The 12,848-nt window shown below is 59.0% G+C and overlaps 1 protein-coding gene across 4 annotated transcripts; it reads right to left on the minus strand.

The window, feature by feature from the left end:
- Positions 1 to 2,018: 2,018 nt before the first annotated feature.
- Positions 2,019 to 12,609, minus strand: RNF44 (ring finger protein 44). Of its 4 annotated transcripts, XM_077937461.1 has the most exons (12): positions 12,454 to 12,609; positions 7,072 to 7,212; positions 6,839 to 6,989; positions 6,477 to 6,666; positions 5,936 to 6,103; positions 5,313 to 5,486; positions 5,017 to 5,178; positions 4,806 to 4,930; positions 4,452 to 4,539; positions 4,245 to 4,366; positions 4,010 to 4,109; positions 2,019 to 3,813 (listed from the first exon to the last, which is right to left on the minus strand). In XM_077937461.1, exons 3-12 carry the CDS (start codon positions 6,943 to 6,945, stop codon positions 3,751 to 3,753), a joined length of 1,299 nt encoding a protein of 432 aa, XP_077793587.1. In that variant the 5' UTR covers positions 6,946 to 6,989; positions 7,072 to 7,212; positions 12,454 to 12,609; the 3' UTR covers positions 2,019 to 3,750. The 4 variants fall into 4 exon arrangements, with proteins under 4 accessions (XP_077793587.1, XP_077793586.1, XP_014996963.3 ...); XM_077937460.1 differs by lacking the exon at positions 7,072 to 7,212; XM_015141477.3 differs by lacking the exons at positions 7,072 to 7,212; positions 12,454 to 12,609 and adding an exon at positions 11,675 to 12,048.
- Between the last annotated feature and the right edge of the window lie 239 nt (positions 12,610 to 12,848).

Consider the following 12,848-nt stretch of genomic DNA (forward strand, 5'->3'; position numbering starts at 1 on the left):
AAAGGTGATGCTAAATTAGAGGAAACTGAGCAAGGGCTACCAAGCGCTACTGCGCAGAGAAAAGCAAGGTTGCAGGCCGGGCACGGTGGCTCGCACTTTGGGAGGCCAAGGTGGGAGGACCGCTTGAACCCAGGAGTTCCGAGACCAGCCTGGGCAGCACAGTAAGACTCGTTCCCATTGGAAAAACAAAACAAGTTTTCCTCATGACAGGCCTAAGCCCCCTGATCCAGTCAGGACAGAAGAACCTACCTTGAGATTCATTTTTATCTATTTATTTTTTGAGACAGTCTGCTGTCACCTAGGCTGGAGTGCAGTGGTGCAATCTTGGCTCACTGCAATCTCCACCTCCTGGATTCAAGCAATTCTCCTACCTCAGCCTCCCGCGTAGCTAAGGCTATAGGCTTATGCCACCACACCTGGCTTATTTTTTTTTGAGAGTCTTGCTCTGTCACCCAGGCTGGAGTGCAGCGGCACGATTTCGGCTCACTGCAAGCTCTGCCTTCCGGGTTCACGCCATTCCCCTGCCTCAGCCTCCCAGGTAGCTGGGACTACAGGTACCCGCCACCACGCCTTGCTAATTTTTTTTTTTTTTTTTTTTTTTTTTGTATTTTTAGTAGAGATGGGGTTTCACCATGTTAGCCAGGATGGTCTCAATCTCCTGACCTCGTGATCCGCCGGCCTCAGCCTCCCAAAGTGCTGGGATTACAGGTGTGAGCCACCGTGCCTGGCCTAATTTCTTTGTATTTTTAGTAGAGAAGGGGTTTTACCATGTTGGGCAGGCTGGTATTTTTTTTTTTTTTTTTTTTTTTTTGAGATGGAGTCTCACGCTGTTGCCCAGGCTGGAGTGCAGTGGCACGATCTCGGCTCACTGCAAGCTCCGCCTCCCGGGTTCCCGCCATTCTCCAGCCTCAGCCTCCTGAGTAGCTGGGACTACAGGCGCCCGCCACCGCGCCCGGCTAATTTTTTGTATTTTTAGTAGAGACGGGGTTTCACTGTGGTCTCGATCTCCTGACCTTGTGATCCGCCCACCTCGGCCTCCCAAAGTGCTGGGATTACAGGCTTGAGCCACTGCGCCCGGCCGGCAGGCTGGTATTGAACACCTCACCTTAAGTGATCCACCAGCCTCGGCCTCCCAAAGTGCTGGGATTACAGGCGTAAGCCACCGCGCCTGGCCTCTACCTTGGGATTCAAATCACAGGAGACCACTAAGTGACTTTTCCCTCAAACCAATTAGATGGAATCCTGTCACCTGCTAACAGAAGCCTAACTCACATGTGAAGCAGATAGCTTGGAATAGGCCACCACTGAACTGGCTTGGCAGGCCCCTCTGGATGAGCGGGTGTTGGCCACCCCACAGTTCCACAGCAAACAGCAATCTTGTCTGCTCCGGGCCTCATCCCCATCCCACCTCCCACCAAAAAGACACAGGCAGCCAAAGGCAGCGTGGGCGGTCGTTGGTATACATCATACATTTATTAGTGAATATCCCTCTGAAATCAGCAACAATATTAAAAAAAATAATGATTGCACTACTTGGTCAAGCAGAACTAGCAACTTTCATTTTAAAAAAAGTACAAATCTGTTAAAAATTTCAATCAGTATACACATATATATAATACAACATACTAGTTATGTTAAATGCTACAAACCAATGTGAATCCCATGGAATGGAAAAAACCACACATTTAAGCTTTAAGAACCATTTTTTTCTCTATATATTAGCATTTTCTCAAATACATACATGGGAAAAATGAGGTAACTGTAAAATGTGCAAGGAACAGGGCCCCCAAAATTACATATATTTCTATATATATATGTAATTTTATATATATATAAAACCTTTCTAACACAGAACACAGGCGCTGGGCCCAGCCGGGGCTGGGGGAAGGTGCCCACTGTCATGCCTAGGCCAGAAGTTGGTAAATAAAAGAGTAAACAATGGCAAGCCCCCACCACAGGAAATCATTGGTAACATGGCATCTACAGCAAGGTCGGCAAATCACAAACATCCTAAGTAATTGTTGTATAAATCTTGGTTTTAATGATTTTTTCAATGCTGTGTTCCCCCCCAACAGCTGCTTGTTGGAATCACTGCTGCAGCCGACACACGGCCTGCGAGCCTGTTTCCGCCTGCCCCAGGAACCGTAAGGGGTTTGAAAACCTTTTGTTGGGGTCGGGAAGGGAGGGGTCGGAGAGGGTGGTTCTGTGTAAAACACGTGGGTTTTCAACACTGCTATAAATATATAAACGTCACCTGGAGTTATATACAGTAAGACTTTGGGTTCTCCATGGGGGTGGGACCAGGCTGACGGGCCCCGCGGCAGGCTGGGGCGGGAGCTGGGAGCCAGGGCCGCTGCCGGGAGAACGAGGGTGGTTGGAGCATCCCTGAGGCAGCAGGCGCCAGGGGCTACCTGCTAGGATGTGCCGGCCCCACACGCAGTTCGTTCAGGGCAGCAACCCCAGCTGGGTGTAGGACAAGAAAGGATTGGGACCAGGGAAAGAGGGTGGGAAGCTCAGCCAGACCCTACAGCGGCCTCCTCCAGGGCTTGGAGGACAGGGAACAGGTTGGGAGGGCCCCCTGGAGATGGGGGTCCACGGCCTTCCTGGTCCCCATTCTCCTGGGATTTCCTTGGAGGAGACTCGCCCAGGCAGGTGGGAGACGGGCCCCGGCTGGAGGGAGAAATGCCCTGAAAAGCGTTGGGTCCCGGTAGGCTCTAGGGACGTGTGCAGTACAGTGCATGGCAGTTATCAGCTGAGCACAGACCCCCAACCCTGCCCCACGACCACCGGCCGGCCGGGCACACGCATGCATGCAGGCTGGCCAGCACGGCCGTGCTCGGCCCCTGGGCACTCGGTCCCAGTTGGTCCCTATACTCGCCCCTGTTAAACCAAAAGAAAACATAAATTGTCTTAAATATCCACATCCCCAAATCCTACACGCGATTTCGGGCCAAATGAATAAACAAAAACTGCTGCTCCTCACGTTCATGCAAAACAACAGAGGGAGAGGAGACTGGGCACGGGTCTGGCTGCATCCCTGGGAGGGACAGCCACCGGGAACACAGGACTCCCTCTCCCCGTATGGCCCAGGCCCCTCAGGATACGTGTGCCCCAGCTCGGGGCTAGGCTGGGACACTCTCCAGCCTGAGGGTAGGGCTGGAATGTTGTGCCTGGGATGAGGGTCCTCTAGGGAGCCAGACTCAGCCCTCAACAGCAGCCAACGCAGAGCCGGCTGCCTGAGTTCACTGTTTGGGGTCAAGGGGGGAGGATTCAGCTCTGGAGCTCAGGAAATGGCCTCGTAACACCGTCAGTCTATGCACCTGGCAGTGCCACCTGGGCAGAGGGCACACCATTTCAGAGCACGAGACCTTCTGACCCAGGATGGTGCTGTCTGCCCATCCTGGGGCCAAGGATCTCCACCAGCCGCAGCGGGGGAGTGGACCCCTGGCTCTCAGTGCCAGCAGGAAAAGGAGGGACCCGAGGGCGCACAGGAGGGAGACCAGATTAGGGACACTCAGGCAGCTCCGTGGCGGGCGGACGGGCAGGCAGACTAGGGAGGGAGTCTTTGGAGCTTGGCAAATGCAGGGGCTTATTGCAGGGACTCCTCGCCGGGCTGACCCTGGCACCAGCTCTGGAGATACAGGCAGGAGCGATGGGGCAGGCCTGGGCCACTCCCTCCCCATCCTCCCTGGGCCCTACCCCCAAGTTTCCAGAGCTTCACGCAGGGTTCTCCTGGGCGGCTGTGTGGCCTCACTCAGCCTCCCTGGGCACCTCGGAGGCGTCGGCCCGGCAGATGGGACACGTCCGGTTGGCCTGCGAGAACATGCATGTCAGGCGTTGCTCTCACCAGCCCCAACCCATCACATCTGTGCAGCCACCTGGGGGGACTTGGTCCCCTTGGAGCCGGAACTTCTGAGATGATGACAAGGACAAGGAGGGAAACAGCCCAGGCCTGCCCATCCCCGTCACTGCACGAGGAATGCCCAGGAGCCGGCCTGGGCAGTGTTACCTTCAGCCACTTGTCAACACACTTGGTGTGGAACTCATGGTTGCAGGGCAGCACTCGGAGCAGCTGCCGCGTCTCGAAGTCGCTGAAGCAGACCACACACCTGCGGAGGGGCACGGAGCGTCACCTCCGCGCTGAGGTCCACGGGAGCGCTCAGTGGAGTGTGACTGCCCTGAGAGGGGTGGCCCACGGCAGCCAGCTGTGTTCAGACGGGTGGGAGGTGGGGCACGGTACTCACAGCGTCTGCTCTGACTGGCGGCTGTCCGGGTTAAAGCGGTATGACGGGAGCTGCTCTATGTCTGCTTTGGTGAGGCCCCGGGGCTTGGCATCTCCCAACCGCTCGGCCAGGTTCAGGAGGGCCTGCATGCGGGCAGGAAACGGGTCAGCGGCGCCCAGGGCTGCAGGTCTCCCAAACCCCACCTCCCAGCATGGGGCTCCACGGGACCTCATAGTTCTCCATCTCCACGTCATCCACGTCCAGATCCAGGCTGATGGTGGGCCCCATTGCTGTTGGTGACATTGGCAGCATCGAGCTAGAGAGAGACAAGTGTGGGGGCCCAGGGTCAAGGTCAAAAGGAGTGGGGCGCACAGAGCCGCTCTCCTGACTCCCTCCTTGCAAACAGAGCCCAGAACGTTGCAGCGGGGACGGGAGCCCAGCTGGTGTGCCTGTCAGGCTTGGGGGAGAACGCAAGATGGCTTCAGAGGCCCTGGGGCCCCTGGAGCTGTGTTTGGGTCTAACCACTGGAGGTTCTAGGAGAACAGGGCATCAGGGACCTCGGGTGGATGTGCAGATACTTACAGGAAGTAGGGCAGGAAGCTGGGGTAGTAGGGTGGTGGGGGTGGTGGTGGGGGCGGCGGGGGCAGTGGCTGCTGCAGGCGGTATCTCTGGGTGCTCAGTCTCCGCGGCATCATGTGAGAATATGGCTGCAAGAGGGGTCAGGTGCGGGTCAGCCCGACGGGCCTGCCTCCCAGCCGGCCCGGAGCCCAGTGGGGTTTGCGGTGGCACTCACCACACCAAAGGACAGCTCCTGGTGCAGCGGGTCGTGGGGCAGGTAGTGCAGGGGCACCGATGGGGAAAGGGCTGGGCCAGGCGCAGAGGTGGAGTAGGTGAAGCTACCGAGGGAGTGCTGGTCCCCACGCAGGTCCACGTCATTGTCGAGCCGCTGTAGGGGCTGGAAGAAGCGGCGCTGGGTCAGGAAGTCAGTGAGACAACGCTGTCCTCGCCCCGCCTCCCCCGGCGCCATCCCCCTCCATCATCATCCCCCTCCATCATCATCCCCCGCCAGCATCAGACCCTGCGACTCACCATCCGCGGGTGCTGGGCCTGCAGAGACACAAACTGCCCCAGGGGTGCCATGTGGGTGGGCTGCGGGGGTGGGGCCGGTGGTGGGGGATGCAGGATGTAGTGGTCACTGGAGATGAGGTGGGGGTAGGCCTGATAGGGCACAGGCAGCTGCTGCATGGTGCACGCCTGGATGAGCTGCCGAGAGAGGGGACAGGAGGCTGACAATGTTCTCCTGGGCTCTGCGCCAGGTCTATGCCATGCCGCCCAGCAAGAGGCCCCGACCGGGCACACACCCAGCAGCTCCAGGGTCTGCACAAGAAACCGTGTGGAAGGCCCACCCCTGTCCTAGGCCCCCAGGCAGGCCACTCTACTCTTCAGGCCCACAGCCTCAACTCCCGGGCCTCTGCCAAGCTGTAAGGCAGGCACAGGGGGCACAGGGGCACTGGAAGGCCCCTGAACCTTGAAACACTCTATTACCAAATGTGAATACACGTACGCTCTCCTGGGGCGGCCAGGCAGGCGCTCTGACAGCCTGGATGGCTGGATAGCTCAGCTCAGTGCAGGGCTGCCCTGGGCCCGCCGAGCCGCTGGCCTGTGCCTGGGGCTTGCAGCTGGTGGAGTAGGAGCTGGAAACACTCACTCACCGGGGGCGGGAGGCAGCAGAGGGGGTAGTGCTGCCCGCTGAACATCACGGAGCATGCTGGGAGCTGCTGGGCACTGCAGCCAGGGATGTGTTGGCCTGTAGGCAAGGGGAAGCCTTGGGTCGTCACTGTGGTGACCGTGTAGGACAGAGGGACAGGTCCCTGGTGCACCTGTGGGTAGAGAGAACGCCAGGAAAGTGTGAGAGGGAAGCTGGCCCTGAGGGCTACTCTCAGGAGAAATCGTCCTGCCACGATCAGCTGCCGGCTCCCTTCCCTTCTCCACAGCGGCCTACCTCAGTGCAGACCAGACTGTGCCTCTACTCCCAGGGCCCCGGGGCAGAGAAAGCCCTGTGGGAATCCAGCTCTGCCAGTCATCCACTGTGGCCCCTTCCCCGGGCCTCAGTTTACCTACCTGTAAAACAGGGCTAATAATGCCTCCCTGGAACGTGAAATGAAGCAAGCTAGGTGAAATCAAGGCCTTGCTGCCTCTGCTTCTTAGAATGGCTCACAGGGCCAGGGGCACAGGGGATAGGGTTCTGCCTACCTGCTCGTGGAGATCAACCATGAACGGGCTCTGCTGGGTGGCTGGGTGCAGCATTCGGGGGCCCCCGCCGGCAGGAGCCGAGGCTCGGCGCTCCTCTACGGGGAGGTGTGGAGGTCGGGACGGCGGCTGCTGGGAGGGTAAGCGCTCATCCCGGGCAGGTGGGCTGGCCAGGGGACCCTCGAGGCCGGGGCTGCACCACAGAGAGGAGGCCCCGATAGGACTGAGGGGGGCCACTCGTGCACAGAGCAGGGAGAGAAGCCAGGGTGACTCCCCCCATGGGGAGGGAAGGCAGCTCAGGGCCCTGCGCCCCACCCCTGCTGGCCCCCGTGCCCCAGCATCAGAATGGTGAGGCTCCTTCCTACCTTCCCCAGAGCTGGCCCGGGGTGCTGCCGGGTCCCGCAGAGAATCGCCGCTGACCCACGGGGGCAGAGGGTGGCCACCTAGTCACTGCCAGAGCCCATGGTCGCATCAGGGGGGCAGGGGGGTGGAGGGGCTGGGCCGGGACTCACAACTCTAGGAGGCAAAGAGACAAGGAAACTGAGGTGCCTGGTCAACATGGTGAAACCTCGTCTCTACTAAAAATACAAAAACTAACCAGGCATGGTGGGGGACACCTGTAATCCCAGCTACTTGGGGGGCTGAGGCACGAGAATCGCTTGAACCTGGGAAGCAGAGGTTGCGGTGAGCTGAGCTGAGATCGCGCCGCTGCACTCCAGCCTGGTGACAGAGCGAGACTCTGTCTCAAAAAAAAAAAGAAAAAAGAAAAAAAGAAACTGAGGCACAGAGGAGTCCAGGCGCTTGCACCACGAGGGGTCAGGAGACAGAACCAAACCTCTGCAGTGTGACCCCAGGGACCAATGGTGCTCAGCCGCGCCCCTCCTCTGAGGCCTGGGGTCCACTGCTGAAGAGCCAGGACAAGTCAGCGGGCCAGCACCCAGGCCTCCTCAGTTGTGAGCTCAGGGAGCTGGCCAGTGCGCTTCCAGGCCAGTGGGCTCCCCACAGGCTCCTGCTGGGCGGGGTCTCAGGGCACCCTGTCTCGGAAAGGGGCTTAGGGATGGACCTTTTTCTGCCTTATACCAGGGGCTACAACTTGGCCTCCAGGTGGCAGCTGGGGGTTCCTGAGGAGGCTCCAGCATCCTCCCTTCCCTCTGGTTGGCTCCAGCAGGGATTCCAAACAGGCCTGGCACCCAGTTCTCCTCTTACGGGCGCCAGGCAAGAGGTTCTACCCTGCTCCTGCCCTCGGGGGCTTCCAGTCCAAGGCAAGACACTATTCTTTCTTTCCTTTACCTGCTCCCACTGAGCCTAGCCAAGTGTGACTTCATCTACCTTTCCAGAATGTACAGCTGGCCCATTTTATAGAGGAGGAAACTGAGGCTCAGCCAGAAGAAACCTGCCCAAAGCCCCACGGTAGTGTTAAAGCTGGGAGGTGGGCCAAAGACAAGCCTCTCCCCGTGCTCTGCTGCCAACAGAGAGCACCAGTCCCAGGCTTCACGGGAGGCAATGAAGGAAGCCGGCCTGGGGAGACTGGAGTCTGGCATGCAGCCAGGCCTTTGCTCTGGGGCCCCCAACCCAGCCCTCAAAGTGGGAGGTGGGGCCTGTTGAGAAAAAAGGGAAGCAAGAACCCGAGAGAGGAAGTTGAATAGGAATGGGTTGGGCAGGGTCTCCTGCCTCGGGTCAGAGCCGAGGGTCCAGGTGGGGGATGTCCAGGGACCTGGCTCAACCTCAGGGTTCTGCTCAACTCAAAGTTGGGATGAGGCCCTTGCTGGAAAAGCTCTAGAACCTATCAGGCCCTGCAAAGCTGAAGGATGCGTCCGACAGGACCAGCTCTTTGTTGTTCCTGCCACAGGGAGGCCCCTTCCATCCCTTCTCCCACCTAACAAAACTCCTATGCATCCCCGATACCCAGCTTTCTTTTTTTTTTTTTTTTTTTTTTTTTGAGACAGAGTCTCGCTCTGTCGCCCAGGCTGGAGTGCAGTGGCGCGATCTCAGCTCACTGCAAGCTCCGCCTCCCGGGTTCACGCCATTCTCCTGCCTCAGCCTCCCGAGTAGCTGGGACTACAGGCGCCCGCCACCTCGCCCGGCTAGTTTTTTGTATTTTTTAGTAGAGACGGGGTTTCACCGTGTTAGCCAGGATGGTCTCGATCTCCTGACCTCATGATCCGCCCGTCTCGGCCTCCCAAAGTGCTGGGATTACAGGCTTGAGCCACCGCGCCCGGCCTATACCCAGCTTTCAAGGCTGCCTCCCTGTTGACACAGCCAGCCAGCGTAACTGTCAGCTCAACACCTAGTTCCTTCCTGCCAACAGCGACAAGAACCATTTCCTCTGTGCTGCACTTCACAAGCCTGGGCCCTACTTCTCAAAAGGAGCCCACATGGGAGACGGGGCCCGGCCAGCAGAGGGTGTGGGCAGGGCCAGGGACCACCTTGTGTCCAGCTCAGGGCAGGCCTGATGGGATAAATGTGCACGGAACAGAGCCAATCACACAGGTCCGAGGCCACCCAGTCTGGCAGCGATGACTTTAATGCCAATGACTGAAAATTGGGAGATTACAAAAAAACCTGGCGTCTCATGACAAGTCTGGTCCCACTTGTTTCTGCCTGGCCCCCTCACTGGGAGCAAGAGCCTTCCCTCCAGGTCACCCAGGCTCATCCTTTGCCTGCCCATCATCGGGGACTGGGTTTGTGACCCCTGGCCTGGGCCAAGTGCACATCGTGACAGGCATGTCTACACGCACAGCCTCCCTCATTCCTGCCGACAAACCAGCCAAGCAAACAACGGCCAAGGGAGACTCAGGAAATCCCCAAATAACTGAAACAGCAGATGCCTGGCCCATCCCAAGCCTCCTGGACCAGACGCTTTGGAGGGATGGGGAACAAGGGCACCTAGATTTTTATCAAATTCCCCAGAAGTTGTCACAGCACAGCTAGGTTTGGGAATTTCTACCCCAGCTAACCTCAGAAAGCCTGGGAGCCCGCAGTTCTGCTGGTGCGGAACAAGCACCATAGTAACTATGCTGTTTCCCCCGCGCCAACTTGGTGAGTCCTCCCAGCAGCCAAGACACCAAGGCTCGGAGAGGTGAGGTCCAAGGCCAGTCAGCCGGAATCGTGAGTGCACAGGGGCATGACCTAAGCAGTCTGGCCGTAAAGCACCCACGATTAGCCACCAAGCCAGCAGCCTTGACTGCTCCTCTTATGCCAGGATGTCTTGCAGATGGCTGAGCAGTGCCAGACCCAAGGCACTCTCACAGAGGCCCAGGCCTGTGGGTGTCTGCTCTGTAGACACCCTACAAAAGCACCCACTCCCCAAGGCAGGGAAGGTGGTAAGGAGCTGGGAAAGCAAGCCAGAAGACAGAAGGACCTCCAGCTATAAGAGCGTCGGCCCTCACAGACTCACACATGACAGTGACCTCTAGCTAGATTCTTGCCTACAGACCGTGGGCAAGGGCTTCCCCTCCTGAGCCTCAGTATCTTCATCTGTAAAATGGGAACAGCTCAATAACTACCTCCCAGTTTACCATCAGGGACTGCTCCAAGGCAACAGCAGAAGCAGCTTGTAAAGTCTGAACGTAGCTTGGGTGTGAATGATCATTATTAGAGACTACAACACGCTGACCTCCATTTCCAACCCCCAGCAGAGCTTGAAGGGCGCCACTTCCCAGGCAGCAGGCTACTCTAGGGGAATACCTCAGCTGGGAAGAGTGGATCCTGGCTCTTTAAGCCCTGCCAGGAACAGGGGTGGCATAGAAGGGTTACACCCACTTCACAGCTGAGAAAACTGGGGCTGAGAGAAAGGAAGTAAGTTACTCTAGGCCACAAGGCCAGAGAGAACAGAACTGGTCCGTCCTAGTTGGCCTCCTAGGCCCAAACTCCCCCAACCCATAACTCCTTGTGGCATCAGTAGCTGGAGGAAATCGCCTAATCCCGAGTGGCCAAGCCGTACAGGAGGCTGGGAGAGCACTCTCTTTCAGGCACCCGTCTTTAGCTCGGTGGTACAGAGAAGCAAGCAAGGCCCAGAGTTGGAGCTAGCAACTTGCTCAAGGTCAAACAGCAAGGGTGGCCAAGTGGCCTCCCCTAACAACTGCTCTGCCGGTCCACATTTCTGTGCTGTGCTGTCACAGAGGTCTGTGCGATCAAGTCTTGGGAGTCCCGTCGCTGAGCCCCGTCCGCCCTGAGGCATGCAATGCATTCTGCAGTTACCACCACCCCTCTACACCCACCCAGGAAAGCCGGCCAACCCCTTAGGTCCAGCGCCCCAAGCACCTACCCTGACCTCGGTCTAAGAGCCCCAGGGATCTGTTTGCAGGAAGAGACACTCCCTTTTGCAGATAAAAACAAAGTCAGACCCTGGGGGCATGAGTAGACACAGCCAGGAAGAGAAGCCCCCCTTCTTACTTCCCCATACCCCACTCCAAACAAGCAGGCTCTGCCCAGCGCAAGCAGAGCTTCCCAGCTGGAAGCCGCTGAGGGCCGGACCACCAGACAAGGAGAGAAAACTCCCTGGGTGACCTTGGTCAAGGAAATCCCTTTGCTTCTGAGAGCCTCAGTTGGCACAACTGTAAAATGGGGGTGGAAATCTTTCCTTCCCAGAGCGCCCAAATAAAACCAGAAGAGTCAAGAAGAAACCAGGTGGTCACACTAGTGGGGGAGGAGACCAGTGTCCCTGGGGAAGGGGGGCTCTCCAACGCGGGCCAAGTGCATGTTGTGGGGCTCTGGGAAGCTTACCCAGCCACCCCTCTCCAGGCATAGCGCTGGGGAGCCGAGGCGCGGACGTCTGCCCCGAGAGGGGCCTCCCTCGTCCGCTTCCCACTCTTTTGTGCCGCTCTCGGAGGGACACCGGGGGCGGGAGACAAGACTGCAGCGCAGGGGCCGGAGCGCTGTGACTTTAAGAGCCGAGGATCCCGGACCATGTGCTCGGCGAGAGACAAAAGCAACAACAAAGGAAGTGGCGGCCGCAGGGGGAGGGGGGCGGCTCCTTCCTCTCCAACCGCAGCGTTCAGCCGCAGGAGAGTGGAGACCCGGCCTGGCCACGGGGGGCCCGGGGGGGTTCCTGATCCCTGGGGTCTCGCTGTCCGCAGTCTGGATCGCCCGTGATTAACCCCTGCGGAGCTAGCTAGATCACGGCCCCCATTCCCAGGGGAGGGGAGCAGGAGGTCCATGAGTAGGGGAATAGGGAGTTGGGGGCCCTGGCCCCGACTCACCTTTGGCCGCCCGGCCACACGTTGACTCCTTTGTTTCCGATCTAAGACGGCCAAACTGGGCAGGGGGCAGGGGGGGGCCTGCCTGGACCCTTTAAGAGCTCCCGCCCTGCGAAACAATGTGCTCCCCTCCCCACCCCCGGGTCCGGGGGCAGCCCGGCTCCTTCCGGGGCCTCTCTCTTTGTTGTCCGCCCGACGGCGTCTGCCTCGCGAGGCCCACACGCGGTCAGTCTCTCTCGGCCCAGGCCCTCAGGGAGCGGGAGGCGGAGAAGGACGCAGCTGGGTCTGCGCGGCAGCCGGCGGCTGGCCCTTTAAGAACTGTCCGCGGCGGCAGCGGAATGTAACAAACCCCACATTTGATTCACAACATTCGAAGCGGCGGGGTCGCGCGCCGGGCGGGAGGGGGCTCGCGGGGGCGCGCCAGGAGGATACGGCAAACAGTAGCCCGCTGCAAGCCCGCGGGGGCCCCGCCCCGCGCCGGGAGCTCCGCCCTGAGAGCCAATCACTCGCCGCGACCACGCACGTGACTACTGGGCCGCCATCTTGAAAGATTTTTTTAACCACCTCGCCCCCACCTTCGCACTTAAAGTGACCGCAGCCCTAGTCAAAAGCAAGGGGCGGGGCCACATGGACTGATATAAAGATGGGGAGACCCCAGGGTGGGCAAAACCGATCGGCTGCAACTCGAACTTGCTATGCAAACTCGCTAACTACTCGCGCCTCTGAGGCTGTTTCCCTGCCGAAGAAACTGTACTGCAGGAGAACCGGCAGTACGGACTTACTGTGTCATGGTCCCCTCCTCGGGGACAGGGTGCCGCCTGAGATACTGAAGTGCAATGGGTCTGACCTCTGACAGGGCGAGAGCGGCCTCAAGCCGGCCCAAGTGGTTAGGCTAGCTCTAACAACCCTGGGCCGGCCACCTTCCCGGAGATGACGTCACCCCCAAGAGCTGCAGCACCGCGCTGACATCATGGCCCGGCCGCCCCACATCTCCTTGTTTATACTACGCGGCGTCTTTAAAAAGCTGGGACGGCCCACATTGCCCAACAGACCAATGGCGGGCCACCCATGCAAACGAGATAACGTCCGCCGGGCAAGGAGATTGGCCCTGCTCGCGCTGACGTCACAGAGACATTTAACCGCCCCGCCCCCAGCGTGGCGGCGAAGGAACAGGGGC

This window comes from Macaca mulatta, chromosome 6 (assembly GCF_049350105.2).
Source record: "Macaca mulatta isolate MMU2019108-1 chromosome 6, T2T-MMU8v2.0, whole genome shotgun sequence".
In the NCBI taxonomy this organism is placed as follows: Eukaryota; Metazoa; Chordata; class Mammalia; order Primates; family Cercopithecidae; genus Macaca; species Macaca mulatta.

Bases quoted from the DNA above. Each gene is read 5' to 3' on its own strand.
- RNF44 (XM_077937460.1), bottom strand. From the start codon at position 6,945: ATGCGACCATGGGCTCTGGCAGTGACTAGGTGGCCACCCTCTGCCCCC. The intron at 6,104-6,476 runs GTAGGCAGAACC...CTCTACCCACAG, and splicing joins TGGTTGATCTCCACGAGCAG to GTGCACCAGGGACCTGTCCC. The intron at 5,179-5,312 runs GTGAGTCGCAGG...CGCTTCTTCCAG, and splicing joins AGGCCCAGCACCCGCGGATG to CCCCTACAGCGGCTCGACAA.